The 15745-nt window shown below is 42.0% G+C and overlaps 1 protein-coding gene across 2 annotated transcripts in view; it reads right to left on the minus strand.

The window, feature by feature from the left end:
- The window catches only part of LOC127585090 (interleukin-12 receptor subunit beta-2-like), a 42957-nt gene that overhangs the window by 5849 nt on the left and 21363 nt on the right, over positions 1-15745 (minus strand). The window contains exons 7-13 of one of the 2 annotated variants that reach the window (XM_052042275.1): positions 14899-15064; positions 13565-13632; positions 11094-11286; positions 4859-5038; positions 3329-3430; positions 2099-2254; positions 1403-1540 (exon numbers count right to left, since the gene is read on the minus strand). In XM_052042275.1, coding sequence (XP_051898235.1) covers positions 1403-1540; positions 2099-2254; positions 3329-3430; positions 4859-5038; positions 11094-11286; positions 13565-13632; positions 14899-15064 — 1003 coding nt within the window. The remainder of the gene's footprint in view (positions 1-1402; positions 1541-2098; positions 2255-3328; positions 3431-4858; positions 5039-11093; positions 11287-13564; positions 13633-14898; positions 15065-15745) is intronic. The other variant, XM_052042276.1, reaches the window with a different exon arrangement.

The raw sequence follows: 15745 nt of genomic DNA on the forward strand, positions 1-15745 counted from the left end.
ACAGTGTAATATCATTATATTGGAAGTAATGTTATGAATTAGTTCACAGGAGTATAGTTAGCATCGTTGAAGTGTTCCTTACACAAAAATATTAACTACATGATATACTATAAGATATTGTCAGGGAAGAAGTCAAACAAGGAAAGGAAGAGCAGAAGGATATGGAGACAGTATTGTTTAACATAATAACCATAATAATTTTCTTTAGCAGAGATCTAAAAGCAATTTTTTGTGCCCCTTTTTCAGGCAAGACCAGGTCACATTTCCTCTGGGGAAATGAAATAAACATACCATACTTGTTCGGATGCAGATAAAGGAAAGGGAGACCCTGATGCCAGTACCTGTATAGACAGATAAAACAGCCAAGCCAATTAAGTCATTTAGCGTGGGCTTATCAGAAAATGTTGCCTAAACAAAATATACCAAGGGGCAGAATTAGTTAAGGGTGTCCAGGAAAGTTTTCTCAAGCAATATGTAGGTGGCCCTACTAGAGAGGGGGCAACACTTGACCCCCTATTGGGAAATGAGGCTGGACATGTGGCTGGTGTCAGTGGTGGAGCACTTTGGGATCAGTGACCATAATCTATTAGAGTTAAAATAGTTATGGAAAAAGATAGGATTTGTTCATGAGTTAAAGTCCTAAACTGGGGCAAGGCTAATTTTGATAGTAGACAGGAACTAGCAGAAATTGATTGGGAGAGGCTGTTAGCAGATAAAGAGGCATCTGGCAAGTGGGGGCCTTTTAAAAGTGAGATAGGGAGAGTTCAGGGTCAACATGTTCCTGTTAGAGGGAAGGGCAAGGCTGGCAGGATTAGGGAACCCTGGTTGGTGAGGGATTTAGAGGCTCTGGTCAGGAAAAAAGGAGGCATATATCAGGTATAGGCTGCTGCAATCATGAATCCCCCGAGGAGTATTAGGGATTTAGAAGTACACTTAAGAGGGAAATCAGGAGGGAAAAAAAGAGGACATGAGAAACCTTCGGCAGATAAGGTAAAGGAGAATCCTAAGAGATTCAGTAAGTATATTAAGATCAAAAGGGTAACTAGGGAGAGAATACATCCCCTTAAGGATTAACGTGGTTGTGTACGTGTGGGGCCATGGGAAATGGGTGAGGTCTTAAATTAATACTTCTCATCTGTATTTACTGTGGAGAAATTCAAGGAAGCTAGGGAATTCAGAGAAGAGAATAGTAATGTCCTGAAACATATCCACATTACAAAAGAAGAAATGCTGGTGGTCTTAAAGTACATAAAGGTGGATAAATCCCCAAGGCCTGACCAAGTGTATCCCAGGACATTGTGGGAAGCCAAGGAAGACATTTCTGGGGCTACCTGCATTTGGAAAAGCAAGGACTTATTACACATGCTTTGTGCATGGGAAATCACCCACCCTCCAACACTACCTTGTGTCTTTAGTTTGAGTTGTGGTCCACTCTTGCCCTCTCCTCTGTTAGTGGAAGCTGTCATCCAAATATTGTAGGTGCTTTCAGGCTCCAAGTTCAATAGCATGAAGTTGTGTAATGCAGAACTTATATTGATGACTATGAGAAAAACACAAACTTTTACTTTTGGGACATTGAATTGACTCACTCTCTCTCACCCTCCTGTGAACTTATTTATTCATTCATTAGCAGTCACCATCACTCAGCTGTTCACCAATGTCCTCCGTTCACATTCCCAACAACCTACAGGACAAAACCTTGTCAAGCTTAATGGTGAAGGAAAATGTCTAACAATTAGACCTGCTGCAAGGTGACCCCTTCCAGTAAACTCCAGTCCAGGTATATGCATCTACAGCATTGGCGAACCAGAGCACAGCAGCGTGGCCCTGACTGAACAATCAGCAAATTCCTTTTGCTGTCATCATGCTAATATGGCAATGTGAAAACAGGAAGATAGTAAAGACTAACTGAGTTATGGTGAGCTTCTCTGGTACCTAATGGGAAATACGCCAAGCCTCTCAGGAACCAGGACAAACATTTGCCAAGTCTAGGTCAATGAAAGTCAGGGACATCAAATGAGTTGCTGTTTTTGGAAATGGGTTAGGTCCATGCCAGTGGAAACAAAATCTGTGTGTGATCCTGGATTATTCCTCTTACCTTTCTGCCTGGTGTCTTCCTGTGGATTCTTTACATAATATAGAGTGTAGTAAAGAATAACCCCCTGGCGGAGGCTCAGGGAAACATCCTCCCACAGCAGCGTGGCTGAAACCTGAGAGATGTTATATATTGAGACCTGGGGCCCTGTGAGTGGCACTGCAAAAAAGATGAAAGAGAAAACTCTGAGAACAATGAAGATCATGCTTTTAGCTGAATGTTTCAAAAACATACATTCCCATCAGGGAGGAGAGGCATCAGCCAATGTTAAGTAGGACCTGGATTTCTCGAAGTTGAAATCTGTTGCAATAGTTGGACTCCAGGCTCAGATATACCAGAACAGAACATGAATCAGGAATCAAGGAACAGGTTTAATAAAGGAATTCCATGCTCTAACCACTCTGTAAGGATTGCTTTCCTAATATAATGTCACCAATTTCCCAACCAGAGACAAAGGGCTTTCTCCTTCATTCTATCAAAACTTCTGGAGATGAAGATTTCTATTAAGTCTTATCTCAGGTTCTCTGCTTTACACGAGGACAATTCCAGTACCTCAGGTCACTCCTCATAACCATGATTTACCACTCCAGGCTTTAATGTCCTTTCTATAATGCAACATACAAATGCTACCCTCAATATCAGCCAGTGTTCCATAAATGTGAGTGCACAAGGTTGCTGTGAGAATCTTATAATGTTTTTGGCAGAGAAACAGCTGCTCAACCACTCTTTGCACTGTTTATGTTCTAAACAAGCTTCCTCCCAACTCTCTTTATCTCACTCTGTCAGTAAACCCTTCTGTTCTTTTCTCCTTCATTGGTTGATTGCCAGTTCTCACCGAGGAATAGTGATGGTCTTCACAAAAGTTGTTTCCCTGCTCTGCATACGAGTGGTAGCAGCAAGAGAGGAGTAGTTACAGGAGGCTGGATAGGTGCAGTCCCAAGGCAAGAGACTACAGCAAACCCCCCAATCTCAGATAGAGAGGTTTCTCCTGAATTCTTTACTGGATTTATTGGTGAGAACCCTTAAGTACCCTACATACATGTGAAAACATATTCTCTATCAAATACCTTCATAATATTTAAGACAAATTAATAATCAGTCTTCTACTTTTTGAGTACAGGGTCTCACTATGTTCAGTTTTCCTTGGTAGTTTGTAGAAATGACTGCCAAAAGGTTCTCCCTCAATCAGAGCCACTGTTAATATACAATAACAGCCACATAATGTTATACTACCTCCTTCTTCTGTGTAGACTATTTTAGACACTGGCCCACCCAGGCCATTCTGATATCGAGTATATACTGAAATTTTGTATGGAATCCGGGGCTGCAGAACACCTGTGGAAAAAGCAAGCCTGTCATGATGTCTGAAACTACCTCTAGGCGCTTACAAATTAAATCAGGAATGAGTCAACACATGGACTTATATAAATTCAACACACCTATCATTGATAGACAACGTACCCAGCAATACTGGAATTATTACTGTATTGTTACAGAACATGATTTTATTTACAGCTTGTGTTAGATAAACTATAAATTTATCTCTGCATTGTCACTTCAAATACTTCCAGGTTAAGTACAGCACAGTTCAGGTACATTATCCCTCTATATCATCCCACCAAACTCTACATTATCCCACCAAACTCTCCTATTGGGAGTTACAGCATGAGTTAAATATTTTTCAGGATGAGAGTATCATGCACAAAACCAGCATTTATAGCTCATAACTAATTGATCCTGGCTTTTTAGGCTGTTTCAGATATTTAAGAGTCACATATAGATCAGACTAGTTAAGAATGGCATATTTTCTCCCCTAAAGGACATTGGTGACAGATGGGTTCTTACAACAATCTGGTGGTTTCATGGACTTATTACAAATGTCCAGGAGTTATGCTCCTCCTGTGATATGTGGGAGATCAGGGAGAAGTCAAGTGTCCCTGACATCTATTTTCACAGGAAGTGTGTCGAGCTGCAGCTTCTTTCAGACAGCATTGATCTTTTGGAGCTGCAGTTGGACTCACTGAGGAACATGCAGGAGGCATTAAGTGTCATAGAAAGGAGCTTCAGTAAGGTCGTCATACCGCAGGTTAGCCAGATAGTAGGTGGGTGCCTGCTGGGAAGGACAGGCAGGCAGTACAGGAGCCCTCTGCGGCTCTTCCCCTCTCTAACAGGTATACCACTTTAGATACCGTTGAGGTGATGGCCTTTCAGAGGAAAGGAGCAGCAGCTGTGGCACCACAACTGGCTCTGTTGTACAGTAGGGAAGGACAAAGTCTAGTTGAACAGTAGTAGTAGTAGTAGTAGTAGTAGGAGGATATTTAGTAGTCAGGGGGACAGACAGGTGATTCTGTGGCTCGAGCAAGACTCTAGGATGGTTTGTTGTCTCTCGGAGTGGGTATAGAACATTCTGAAAGGGGAGGGTGAGCAGCCAGAGTTCATAGGTCACATTGGTACCAAAGACATAGATATGAAGACGTTATAGGTACCTGAAAAGGGAATTTGGGGAGTTAGGTAAAAAGCTGAAAAGCAGAATCTCTGGGGTTGTAATCTCAGGACAGAAATAGATGAATACATGGCTAAAGAGCTAGTGCAGGGGTTAGGGGAGGACCATTGGGGCAGGGTTGATTATTAATTCAGGTTACTCAATTACTAGTCTGGTAATGTAATCTCTGCACCACCACCATACCCTATGAACAAAGCTTCCTCTACAACAATCATAGAAGCTCAGTCTGGACTCTACCCTGTCCCTAGGCCTATACTTACCATCCCTCAAAGTCGTACATTCATTCAGTGCTGGTATTTTCTTCCATTCTGGCGGATGTTCTGGCAAGTTCATGTTACTCCATTCCACCACAAACTCAAGCATTTTTTTGGCTGGTGCCTCCCAGCACACTTGAGTCTCGTTATTATACTTAGTGCTTATATTCAAAACTGGTGACTGATCTGTGGGATAACATGTGCAATAAACATGTTTGAATTTTCCTCCCAACCCAGTGCCCTCAGTTCAGTGCTCACCCTCTGATACTTCAACCAAGCAGTCTCTTGTGGTTATACCTTTTATTCATTCCCAAATTGTGGATGTCTCTGGCAAGGCCTAGCCTTTTTTCCCTATACCCAACTGCCCTTGAACTAGTAGGTTTACAGACTATTTCAAGAGTGGGCCACATTGCTGTGGGTCTAGAGTCACATATAGGCCAGATCAGGTAAGAATGGCAGAACTTCTCCCTTAAAGGAATCAAATGCGTTTTTAGTGACAATCCAGCAGTTTCCTGGTTACTATAACTGATATTAGCATTTTATTTCAGGTTATTTAACAATTTAAATTTTCCAACGTCCTTGGTGGGCACATAGTATCACACTGATTTCCACTAGTGTGGGGAAATTCATGTGTGTGTACAAGTACATTTTTTGACATGTCCAAGTTTGTGATGTATTTCCAAAGTAAAACTCTGTGTGCATGCATAGGTGTGCACAATCATACTTTTCTTCTTGAATACCCATTAAGTCTCACGGCATCTGATTGAATATGGGCACAGAAACCTCCCGATAACATCCTGCATCAGCTCCATGTTGAACAAGGGTGGGAAGAAGTACTGAAAGTACCCAGGCTTGGAATGCACACAACATAGGGGATTTAAATGTTCATTGCAAGAGTGGCTTGACATTTATTCTTTTTATGGTATGTGACATTGTTGACAAGGCCAGCAGCTTTTGGCCATCTCCATTGCCCTTGAACTGCCACAGTCCTTCTAGTGAAAGTATCCTCATAGTGCTGTTGGGTAGAGTTTCAGGATTGAGACTCATCCCAGCAATGATGATGGAATAGTGGTATATATTTCCTGAGTCAGGATGGTTTTCAAATTAGAGGGGAATATGCAGAAGATGGTGTTCCTATGTGCCTACTGCTCTTGGCCTTCTATCAAGAATAGGATCTCTTCTATCAAGATCCTAGGTTTGAGAGGTACTGTCAAAGCAACGTAAGTAACTACGATTCCTTTTGTAGAAGGTTCACTTTTTCAGGGTGTACTGATGGTGGAGAGAATAAATGTCAAGGATAATAGAAGCAGTACCAATCAACTTGGCTGCTTTGTTATAGATAATATTGATGTTCTTGATTATTGGAACCAGTGAGTGATCCTGGTGACCCCAGGTTGTTGATGGCAGGGTACTTGGTAATGGTCATGCCACTGAATATCAAGAGTAGGTGGCTGGATTCTCTCTTGTGGTAAATGGTCATGGCCTAGCACCATTGTGGCGTGAAGAATACTTGTCAGTTATCAGCCTAAACCTGCATGTTGTCCCGGGTTTGTTGTATGCAGGTGTGGATTGCTTCATTTGCTGAGGAGTTGTGAATGGAATTGAATATTTTGTTGTCATCAGCAAACATCCCTACTTCTGATCTTATAACGGAAGGAAGGTCATTGACAAAGTAACTGAAAATGGTTGGGGCAAGGACCAGTAGGAACTCCTGCATGATGTCCTGATGCTGGGATGATTGATCATCATAAATCACAACCATCTCGTCCTTTGTGAGCTATACTACAACCATTGAAGTGTTTTCCCCTAGATGCCTATTAATTTCCATTTTATCAGTGCTCCTTGATACTCTGTCAACTACTGCCGTGTTGTCAATGGCAGCCCACCTCTGGAATTCAGCCCTTTTGTCCGTGTTTGGACAAAGACAGTGATGAGTTTGGAGCAGAATGGTCCTGCTGAAACCCTAAGTGGGCATTGGTGAGTATGTTAGTGATGAGTAAGTGCCACTTGATAGCAATGTTGATATCTTTGATTACTTTGCTGATGACCTGGAGTAGAGTGTTTGGGCAGTAATTAGCCAGATTTGATTTATCCTGCATTTTGTCCATGTAATTTTGTACACAGTTGGGAAGATGGCAGTGTTTTAACTGTACTGGAACAGCTTGGCTAGTGCCACAGCTAATTTTGGAGCACAGGTCTTCAATCTTACAACTGGGTGTATTCTGGTTCCATAGTCTTTGCTATATCCAATGCTCAGCCATTTCTTGATGTTACATAGGCAGATAACTAGCTTCTGTGATGGAGAGAATCTCAGGGGAAAGCCAAGATAGATCATCCATTTGGTGCTTCTGGCTGAATGTATCTGCAAATGCTTCAGCCTTGTCTTTTGCAATTATATATGTGAGGCTATGAGGTTACAGATTGTAGAAAAAATACATCTTTGCTGCTGATGATCTGTAGCATCTCATTGATGTCCATTTTGAACTGCTGGATTGGTTCTGAGGCTGTCCCATTTACAAAAATCAATCAGATTTGTGAGATATGATTTCTCCTGCACAAAACCATGCTGACTCTTCCTAATCAGTCCCTGTCTTTCCAAGTAGATATAAATCATGTCTCTCAGGATCTTCTCCAACAACTCTTCTACCACTAATGTAAGGCTCACCAGCCTGTTGTTTCCAGGCTTATCCCTATCACCCCTTTTTATCAAGGGGACAACAGTAGTTATCCTTCAGTTTTTCCAGTATCTCACCCGTGGCTAATGAAGCTACAAAAATCTCCATCAGAGCCCTGGCAATAATGTAAGTTTAGCCCTTGAGTGGATTCACTCACTACCTGCCACAGACTCAATCCAGAAGATAGGACCTTCAGGATATGCCCAGCTCTGTCAGTGTGGTCCTTCCATCCATTCTGTCCTTCTTCCAGCTGTTATACATCATGGAGGAGCACTGATTCATTAGCTGAGGGAGGACAGTAGGTGGTAATCAGAAGGTTTCTATGCCTGTGTTTGACCTGATACCATGGAACCAAGCACAGACAAGGGGTCTGGGGTCAATACTAAGATTTCCAATGGCCACTCGCTTCCATCTGTTTATTAGCACCTCTAGTGGGTCTGACCCGCTGGTAGGACAGTATGTACTCAAAAGTCTAGCACATTGTCTGTAAATCATGATTCTATGAGTACAAGTATATCATGCTGATACTTGACAAATGTAGGTCTGTTTATGAGGAGAATTTTGCAAAGTCAATTGGGCTAGAAGTGACTCTGCTATTTACAAATCAAGTGCCTAGGTTACTTGCTGGATGGTTTGGCTGTCTTATTCTCTCTCTGTTTCAACATAGCGATAATGTATGATTGAGGGATTTGTTTGGCCCTTTCAGAGTCAACTGCATTAGTAGATCCTTAATCACGTAGAGGCCAGAACAGGTGATGATGGTAGATTTCCTCCCCTGAAGGACATTCGTGAACAAAATATGTTTTTATAATAATCTGGCTGTTTTGTTGACATCACTACCAATATTTTTTTATATAATTCCTGATTATTAATCTGGATTTAAAATCCACAGCTGCCATGGTGGGATTTAAGTTCAGGGTTCTGGAGCATTACTTTTGGTTTCTGGATTATTAGACCAGTAGTTTAACCACTGTGACACATCCATAACTGCTCTGGCCATGTCCTGTTGAACATATCTGCCAAAAAGGGTCTGCCACAGGTAGTGAGCCAACTGGAGAATTGGAGGGGAAGAAATGTTGATGGATAAATGAGAGAGAATATGTTACAGAGATTATAAATGGGTTATGGGATTGTTCTGACAACTGGCATAGACTCAGTGGGCCAAATGGCCTCCTTCTCTGTCATATGGGTATGAAAATATCTCTGAAACTCGAGCAATAAGCTTACTTGACCACCCTTTACTGACCTACCTGCTACAGAAGCATTTGTCCATATTGTCATGGGCAGAAGTGACCATCACACAGACCTTGTGAGACAAAGTCTTCACCCCAAAGGCACCCCCTGCCAAATTGTAAGAACATAAGAAATTGAAGCAGGAGTGAGGCATCCAGCTTTTTGATCTTCTAACACAGCTATTTTCCAGCACTCTCCTCTTATCCCTCGATCCCTTAATATTCAGAAATCTATCAATCTCTGCTTTGAATGAACTGAACCTCCTTGTATGGCACCAAAACCAACATATGCCTCACAGTCAAACAAGGGCATTAATCCTAATTCAAAGAGGAATGCAGAAGGCATCTTTCCATAGATGCTGCCTGACTAACTGAGTTTTTCCAGAATTTTCTGTTTTTAGCACAGAAGGACATATTGGGAACAGGTGTACCTAGGAATGAGGTGTCAAACTGGTGAAGTTGCAGCACATAACAGCATGCTAAACAGCAAAAAAATTGTGCAACCGGCAGAGCAAGGCAATCCCACAAATGAAGGATGAGATCATCTCTGCAGTCCTGCTGATTGGTGTGAATGATGATGAACAGAAGGGGAAGACCCCCAAGAATCTGCCCACCCTCATTTCTGGCAGACCCAGAATCTGAGTGTTAAAGACAAAGCTGAAGCATATGCAATCATGTTCTGCTGGAATTGCCAAGTGGATGATCCAACTTGGCTTCCTCCTGAAATCCCCATTATCACAGAAGCCAGTCTTTTGTCAACTTGATTCACTCCATACGATATTGACACAACAGAGGCTATGGGACCAAACAATAGACTGGATATAGGGCTTGCATTCCAGAACCAGCTGTGTCTCTAACCAAGCTGGTCCTACCGACAGTGTGGAAAATTGCCCAGGTATGTCCTGTTCGCAAATAGCAGGACAAATAGAATCTGGCTAATTACTGCCCAAGCAGTGTCCTCCCAGTCATTAGCAAAGTGGTGGAAGGTGTCATTGACAATGCTGTCAAGTGGCACTTACTCATCACTGACATGCTTCGTGATACCCAGTTTGGGGTTTGCTAGGTCTACTTAGCTCCAGACTTCATCATAGCCTTAGACCAAAGATGGATAAGAGAGCTGAGTTCTAGTGATGAGGTGAAAGTGACTGCATTTGACATCAAGAGAATAATTAACTGAGTCGTGTATCAAAGAGCCCTGATAATACTGAAATCAATGGGCATCATAGGGAAATCATTCCAGTGGTTAGAATCATACCTGGCACAAAGGGAGATGATTATGGTTGTTGGAGGCCAAATATCACAGATCAGGATGTCATTGCAGGTCCTGCTTCTCAAAGACCATACTCCCATCATAAGGTCAGAAGCAGAGATATTTGCTGATTATTGCGCAAATGTCAATGAAATTGGCAGCTCTTCATTTAATAAAGCAACCCATGTCTGCATGCAGCAAGACCTAGACGACATTCAGGCATGGACTCATAAGTGGCAAGTAATATTTGCACCACAAAAATACCAGGAAGTGACCATTTCAACAAGAGAAAGTCTACCTACCATTGACAGTCAAAGGCATTACCATCAGTGAGTGCCCTATCATCAACATCCTGGGATTTACCACTGACCAGAAGCACAAATAATGTAGCGAAATAAGTAAGTTGACTGCCAGTGCAGGTCAGAGGCTAGGTCTTCTGCAACAAGTAACTCACCTCCTGATGCCCCAAAGCCTTTCCACCATCTACAAGCACAAGTCAGGACTGTGAAAGAATACTCTCCACTCATCTAGATGAGTGCAGCTGCAATACCATTCAGGAAAAAGTTGCCTGCTTAATTAGCTCCCCATCCTTGAACCTACATATTCATTTCTACCACCACTGGTGCAGAGTGTACCCCATGTACAAAATGCTGCCCTTGGCAAATCTGACAGCATCTCCCAAACCCACATCCTCTATCACCAAGAAGGATAAATGCTGCAGGTGAATAGGAGCACAACCACCTACAGGTTCTCCTCCAAGTTGCACATCATTCTGAATTGGAAGTATGTTATTCTGTCCTTTATTGTAAGTGGAACTAAATTCTGGAACTCACTTACCACCAGTGCTAATGGAGTATCTTCACTAGAAGGGCTGCAGTGGTTCAAAAAGGTGCCCCACCACCATTTCTCAAGGGCTTTTAGGGATGGGCAGTAAATGCCGGCCTTGCCAGTGATGCTCAGGTCCCAGAAAATAAATAAATTTTAAAAATGTATAAGCACAAACATACAGAGATGTGGTATTTGTGTTCACTGGGACATGTCTTTGTGTGAAGACACATGGATGAATGTGTTATGTATGTGTTTACCTTCAACCAGATTGAGTTTAGCCGGCTCAGTAGCTCCAACAGAGTTGTAAGCAGTGGCAGTCACATGTCGAGTAGTCTCAGAAAGGCTGATGTTACAGCAGGTGATGTTGGTCACCTTGCTCATTTCTTCTGCATCCCATTCGCTCACAGAGTATCGCCGAATTATTCCTCTCGCTTGATGTTGTTCAAGAGGCTGCAAAATCCAATTCCCCCCCTTCAAAATGATTGTTTTTTGATTGAGACTCAGTGAAAGACCAAGGGATCTATTGCAGAACCCTGGGCAATGGAAAGGAAGATGAACTGTGCTTGTAGCAGACAAGGCATAGACAGGGTGAATGCAAGTAGGCTCTTTCCACCTAGATTAGGAGAGATAAGTACGAGAGGACATGGCTTTAGGGTGAAAGGGGAAAGGTTTAGGGGGAACATTAGAGGGAACTTCTTCACTCAAAGAGTGGTGGGAGTGTGGAATGGGCTGCCATCTGATGTGGTAAATGCGGGCTCGCTCTTAACTTTTAAGAGTAAATTGGATAGATACATGGACGAGAGAGGTCTGGAGGGGTATGGGCTGGGGGCAGGTAAATGGGACTAGCAGAATAATGTTTCAGCACAGACTAGAAGGGCCAAATGGCCTGTTTTCTGTGCTGTAGTTTTCTATGGTTCTAAGATGACCTGTCTTTGAAATTTAGAAGCCTATTGACTTAAGAGCAGACGCTGACAGACAAGGTTACACACTTGCCAGATCCTGAGAAATAATGAGTGACTGAGAAATGGACAGAATATTTATTTCAACATATCAAAGTTGCAAGGAGGAAGAGTATGTTGCCTCAGGATTTGGAGCATCAGAAGAAGAGCATAGAGAGTGAACCATCATATGATTATTAAGAGAAAGGGCCAAAGAAGGTTCCAAGAGATGTTGCAAGTTAATGGCAAAGAATTTAAGAGTTGGAGTCAGAGTAGGAAGAACATTCAAGGTTTGAATTAGCATTGAACCTTGAGGAGTTGAATAATGGGGACAATTTATCAATGGGGGGCTGAGAAAGATCAAAGGAGTGTGCGAGACCCAAAACATACAATCCCCACAGTCAGCAGTACGAACAGTGGTATTGACTAGACATAATGAAACTATGTGTTTGAAGAACTGGAAACGGCAAGAGCCCCAGTCAGATCACAGTGTCAAGATTCACCCACCAAATCATATAAGGTCTGCAATTCAAAGGTAGGTAACTCAAGTGGAATGTTCAGAGAGAAATAGACTGGCCAATAAGAGGAGGAAGCATTGGTAGTAGAAGCTAATATTTAACTCTGCAGGCACTTCCAGTGTCAATGGGGAGAAAAAAGAACTATTAATCATCAATTCTGAGATGAAGTGAGTCAGCTATACAGGGTGGCACTGTGGTGCAGCTTCACAGTTCCATTGACCCAGATCCTGACCTCTGTTGCTGTCTGTGTGGAGTTTACACATTCTCCCTGTGTGAGTTTCCCCCCAGGTGCTTCAGTTTCCTCCCACGTCTCAAAGGCACGCTGGTTGATAGGTTAATTGACTACTGTAAATTACTCCGAATGTAGTTGGGTGGGGAGTTGATGCCCATTTGAGGAAGAATGGGTTACAGGGAAATAAGTGGGAGAATTGCTCTAAAAGCCACCATAGACTTGATGGGCTTAATGGCTTTCTTCCATGTTGTAAGGAAATATGAGAAAATATAGAAGCACCTTCGTAAGGAGAACCTGACAAAGGAGGAAGCCAGCTAACAATTTGCAAGATGGTCAAGCTAAGTTTTACCAAACAGTAGAGTTCGCACAACAGAACCCTGCTGACAATGTAATCATAACATAATCTGTTCCATAATCAATTCTGTACAGCTTGGGCTGGTGACTGCCCTTTGAGCTGATGATTCAACCTTGGGCTTTAACTGGACTGTTGATCTGTCTTTGGGCAGATGACCAATCCTTGGACAAATGAATCCCAACTTGAAGTAATGACCAGCCCTTAAGAATGATGCTGTTCCTCCCTTCTTGAACTGCTGGCCGGATCTCATGGTTGATTAGCCCTTACACCAGTGACCAGGCCTTGGGACCTCTTACTCTTTTCTCCACCCAATGGCTTAGTGGTGCAAAGATAGTTTGTAACTATATAGCTAATATCAGTTAACAAGAAAGGATGGACCTAGAACCCTCTGACTTGTCTGGGTGAGGATGACACCACACAATATGCTTAATCACTGAGACACATGCTGTTTGTTGGATCAACAAATAAAATGGAAAAACATTAGCCAAAAACCGTGGGGGTGAATTCTGCAGTATGCATGTTTCAGGGCTATAAAGAATGATCCTACCCACCATTATCTATAAAAAGGGCTGGTCTTGACGGTGCAATCTAACAGATTATGAAAGTTTAACTAATTAATGTCACGGTGCTGAATACTGGAGCCAGTGAGATAATATGGAAGAAATTGGAACATTTTACCCAATACCTTCCACAGTAGAGTAATGGAACCCAGTCCTCTTCGCATAAACCACACATCAAGAACAGCATCAGGACCTAGGATTCAACAGGGTGCACAGATGAGAGCAGAACAGGTACATCAAAGTGTTATACTGAGAGGTCTTGGGTATATCTTGCTCAGAGCATGTGTATGTCAATTACAATGTGTGGTATACATAAGAGTGTTAAAGTAAGGTGTGTGAGGTAAATCAGAGGATTTTATAGTTTAGGGTTGCGTGATATATCAGGGAATGTTACAGTAACAGTTGTGGTCTTTTCCAAAGTTGCAGACCACTTGAGGTTTGTGAGAGAGCTACATTAGAGGTTATGCACTATATCACAGTGTTACAGTGAGGATGTGGGATATATCAGAATTTCAGTGAGGGTGTAATCTATCATGGAGTGCTGCAAAGAAGTGTATTATCATGGGTTGTTACAGTGAGGAGTATGGGGTGCATTATTTAGTTGTGTCTTCTTGAGTTTAGAAGAGTGAGTAGGGATTTAATAGAATATTTAAGATCCAGAGTGGTCTTGACAGAGTGATGTAATGTGGATGTTTTTTTTCTTGTAGGAAAATCTAGAACTATGGACCACTGATTAAAAATAAGGGGTTGCCCATCTATGGTAGAGATGAGACAATTTTTTTTTCTTTCAGGCAATCATGAAAGTTTGGAACACTTAAAAGATGGTGGGAGCAGAGTCTTTGGATATTTTTAAAGTAGAGGTAGGGAGATACTTGATGGGTAAGGTGGTGAAAGGTTGCCATGAGTTGATAGGAATGTGGAATTGAAGTTACAGTTAGATCATCCATGACCTTATTAAATGGTCGGCAGGTTTAATGGGCTAATTGGCCTAATCCTCCTCCTAATTTGTATGTTTGAATCTGTGTATACCAGGGAATGTAACAGTGAGGAGTGTGGGGTTTGGCATGGAGTGTTTCCATGACATGTGTGGGGTATACCATGGAATGTTAAAGTGAGGAGAGTGTGGTATATTGTGGGACAGTACAATCAGATGTATGGGATCTGATCACGTTTGACCAATTTATTGGAATTCTTTGAAGAAGTAACAAATGCTGTGGGTAAAGGGGAACAAGTGAAAGTACAATGTTACAGTGAGGTATATTGGGAATACCATGTGGACACTTTAGTGAGGAATGTAGTACATATCATAGAATGTTATGTGAAGGATGTGAGATATATCTTGTAGTGTTGCAATGCTGGATGTTGGGTACTTCCATATTATGATGGGGTATGATGGATATATCATCATTACCCAGATGGTTGTGCCTGGCATTGCATTGAGGAAATGGTTTTCACTTACTGGCCTCTAGGGTCTTGGCTCTGATCACTGCGCTCCAATTGCTCCACAGTTTCCTGTTTGTTTCTCCATCTCGCCTACATCGGACACGGAATTCATACTGTGTAAATGGTTGTAGATCTTCCAGACAGTAACTTATTGCTTGGACTTCAATTTCATCATGTGAAACCTTTAATAAAAAGTGTTATTAATTAACTACAAGTTTCACAGAAAGCAAGAGTCTCCTCACGTTTGAACTTTTGGGCATTACTGTTTCTCAGTGCTGTGTTGAGGGATTCCTTTCTCTAGCAAGCACTTTGCACGCTGTTAAATGAGGCATCAGAGGAGAAATCACTCACAATTTGACTTTTATTATTATTTATTTATAGATTGTGTTCATTAACCAATAATTGTCACCTATCCCCAATTTTCCTTGAGAAGATGATGGTCACTTTCTTTCTTGAACTGCTGCAGTCTTTGGGATGAATGTAATTTCACAATGCTGTTGGGTTGGGATTTGCAGGGTTTAAACCAAGCAGTGATGAAGGGATGACAATATACTTCCAAATCAAGTTGGTGTACAATTTGAAGGGGAACCTGCTGGTGGCAGTGTGTCCATGTGCCCACTACCCTTGTCCTTCTAAATGGTAGAATGTGTGGTTTTAGAGGTACTTTTGGAATAGTTGGCTCACTAATGATATTCAGGGAAAGAACTATGCCATGTCACTTGGTGTGGCCTACAATAATTTCTGATCCATTGTTGTACTTCACTCTTAATTGCCCTTTGAAATGGCTTAGCAAGCAATGTGAAGACATTAAAGATGAACAACAAATACCAGACTTGCCAGAAACATCCAAATCCTTCAAATGA

This window comes from Pristis pectinata, chromosome 31 (genome assembly GCF_009764475.1).
Source record: "Pristis pectinata isolate sPriPec2 chromosome 31, sPriPec2.1.pri, whole genome shotgun sequence".
In the NCBI taxonomy this organism is placed as follows: Eukaryota; Metazoa; Chordata; class Chondrichthyes; order Rhinopristiformes; family Pristidae; genus Pristis; species Pristis pectinata.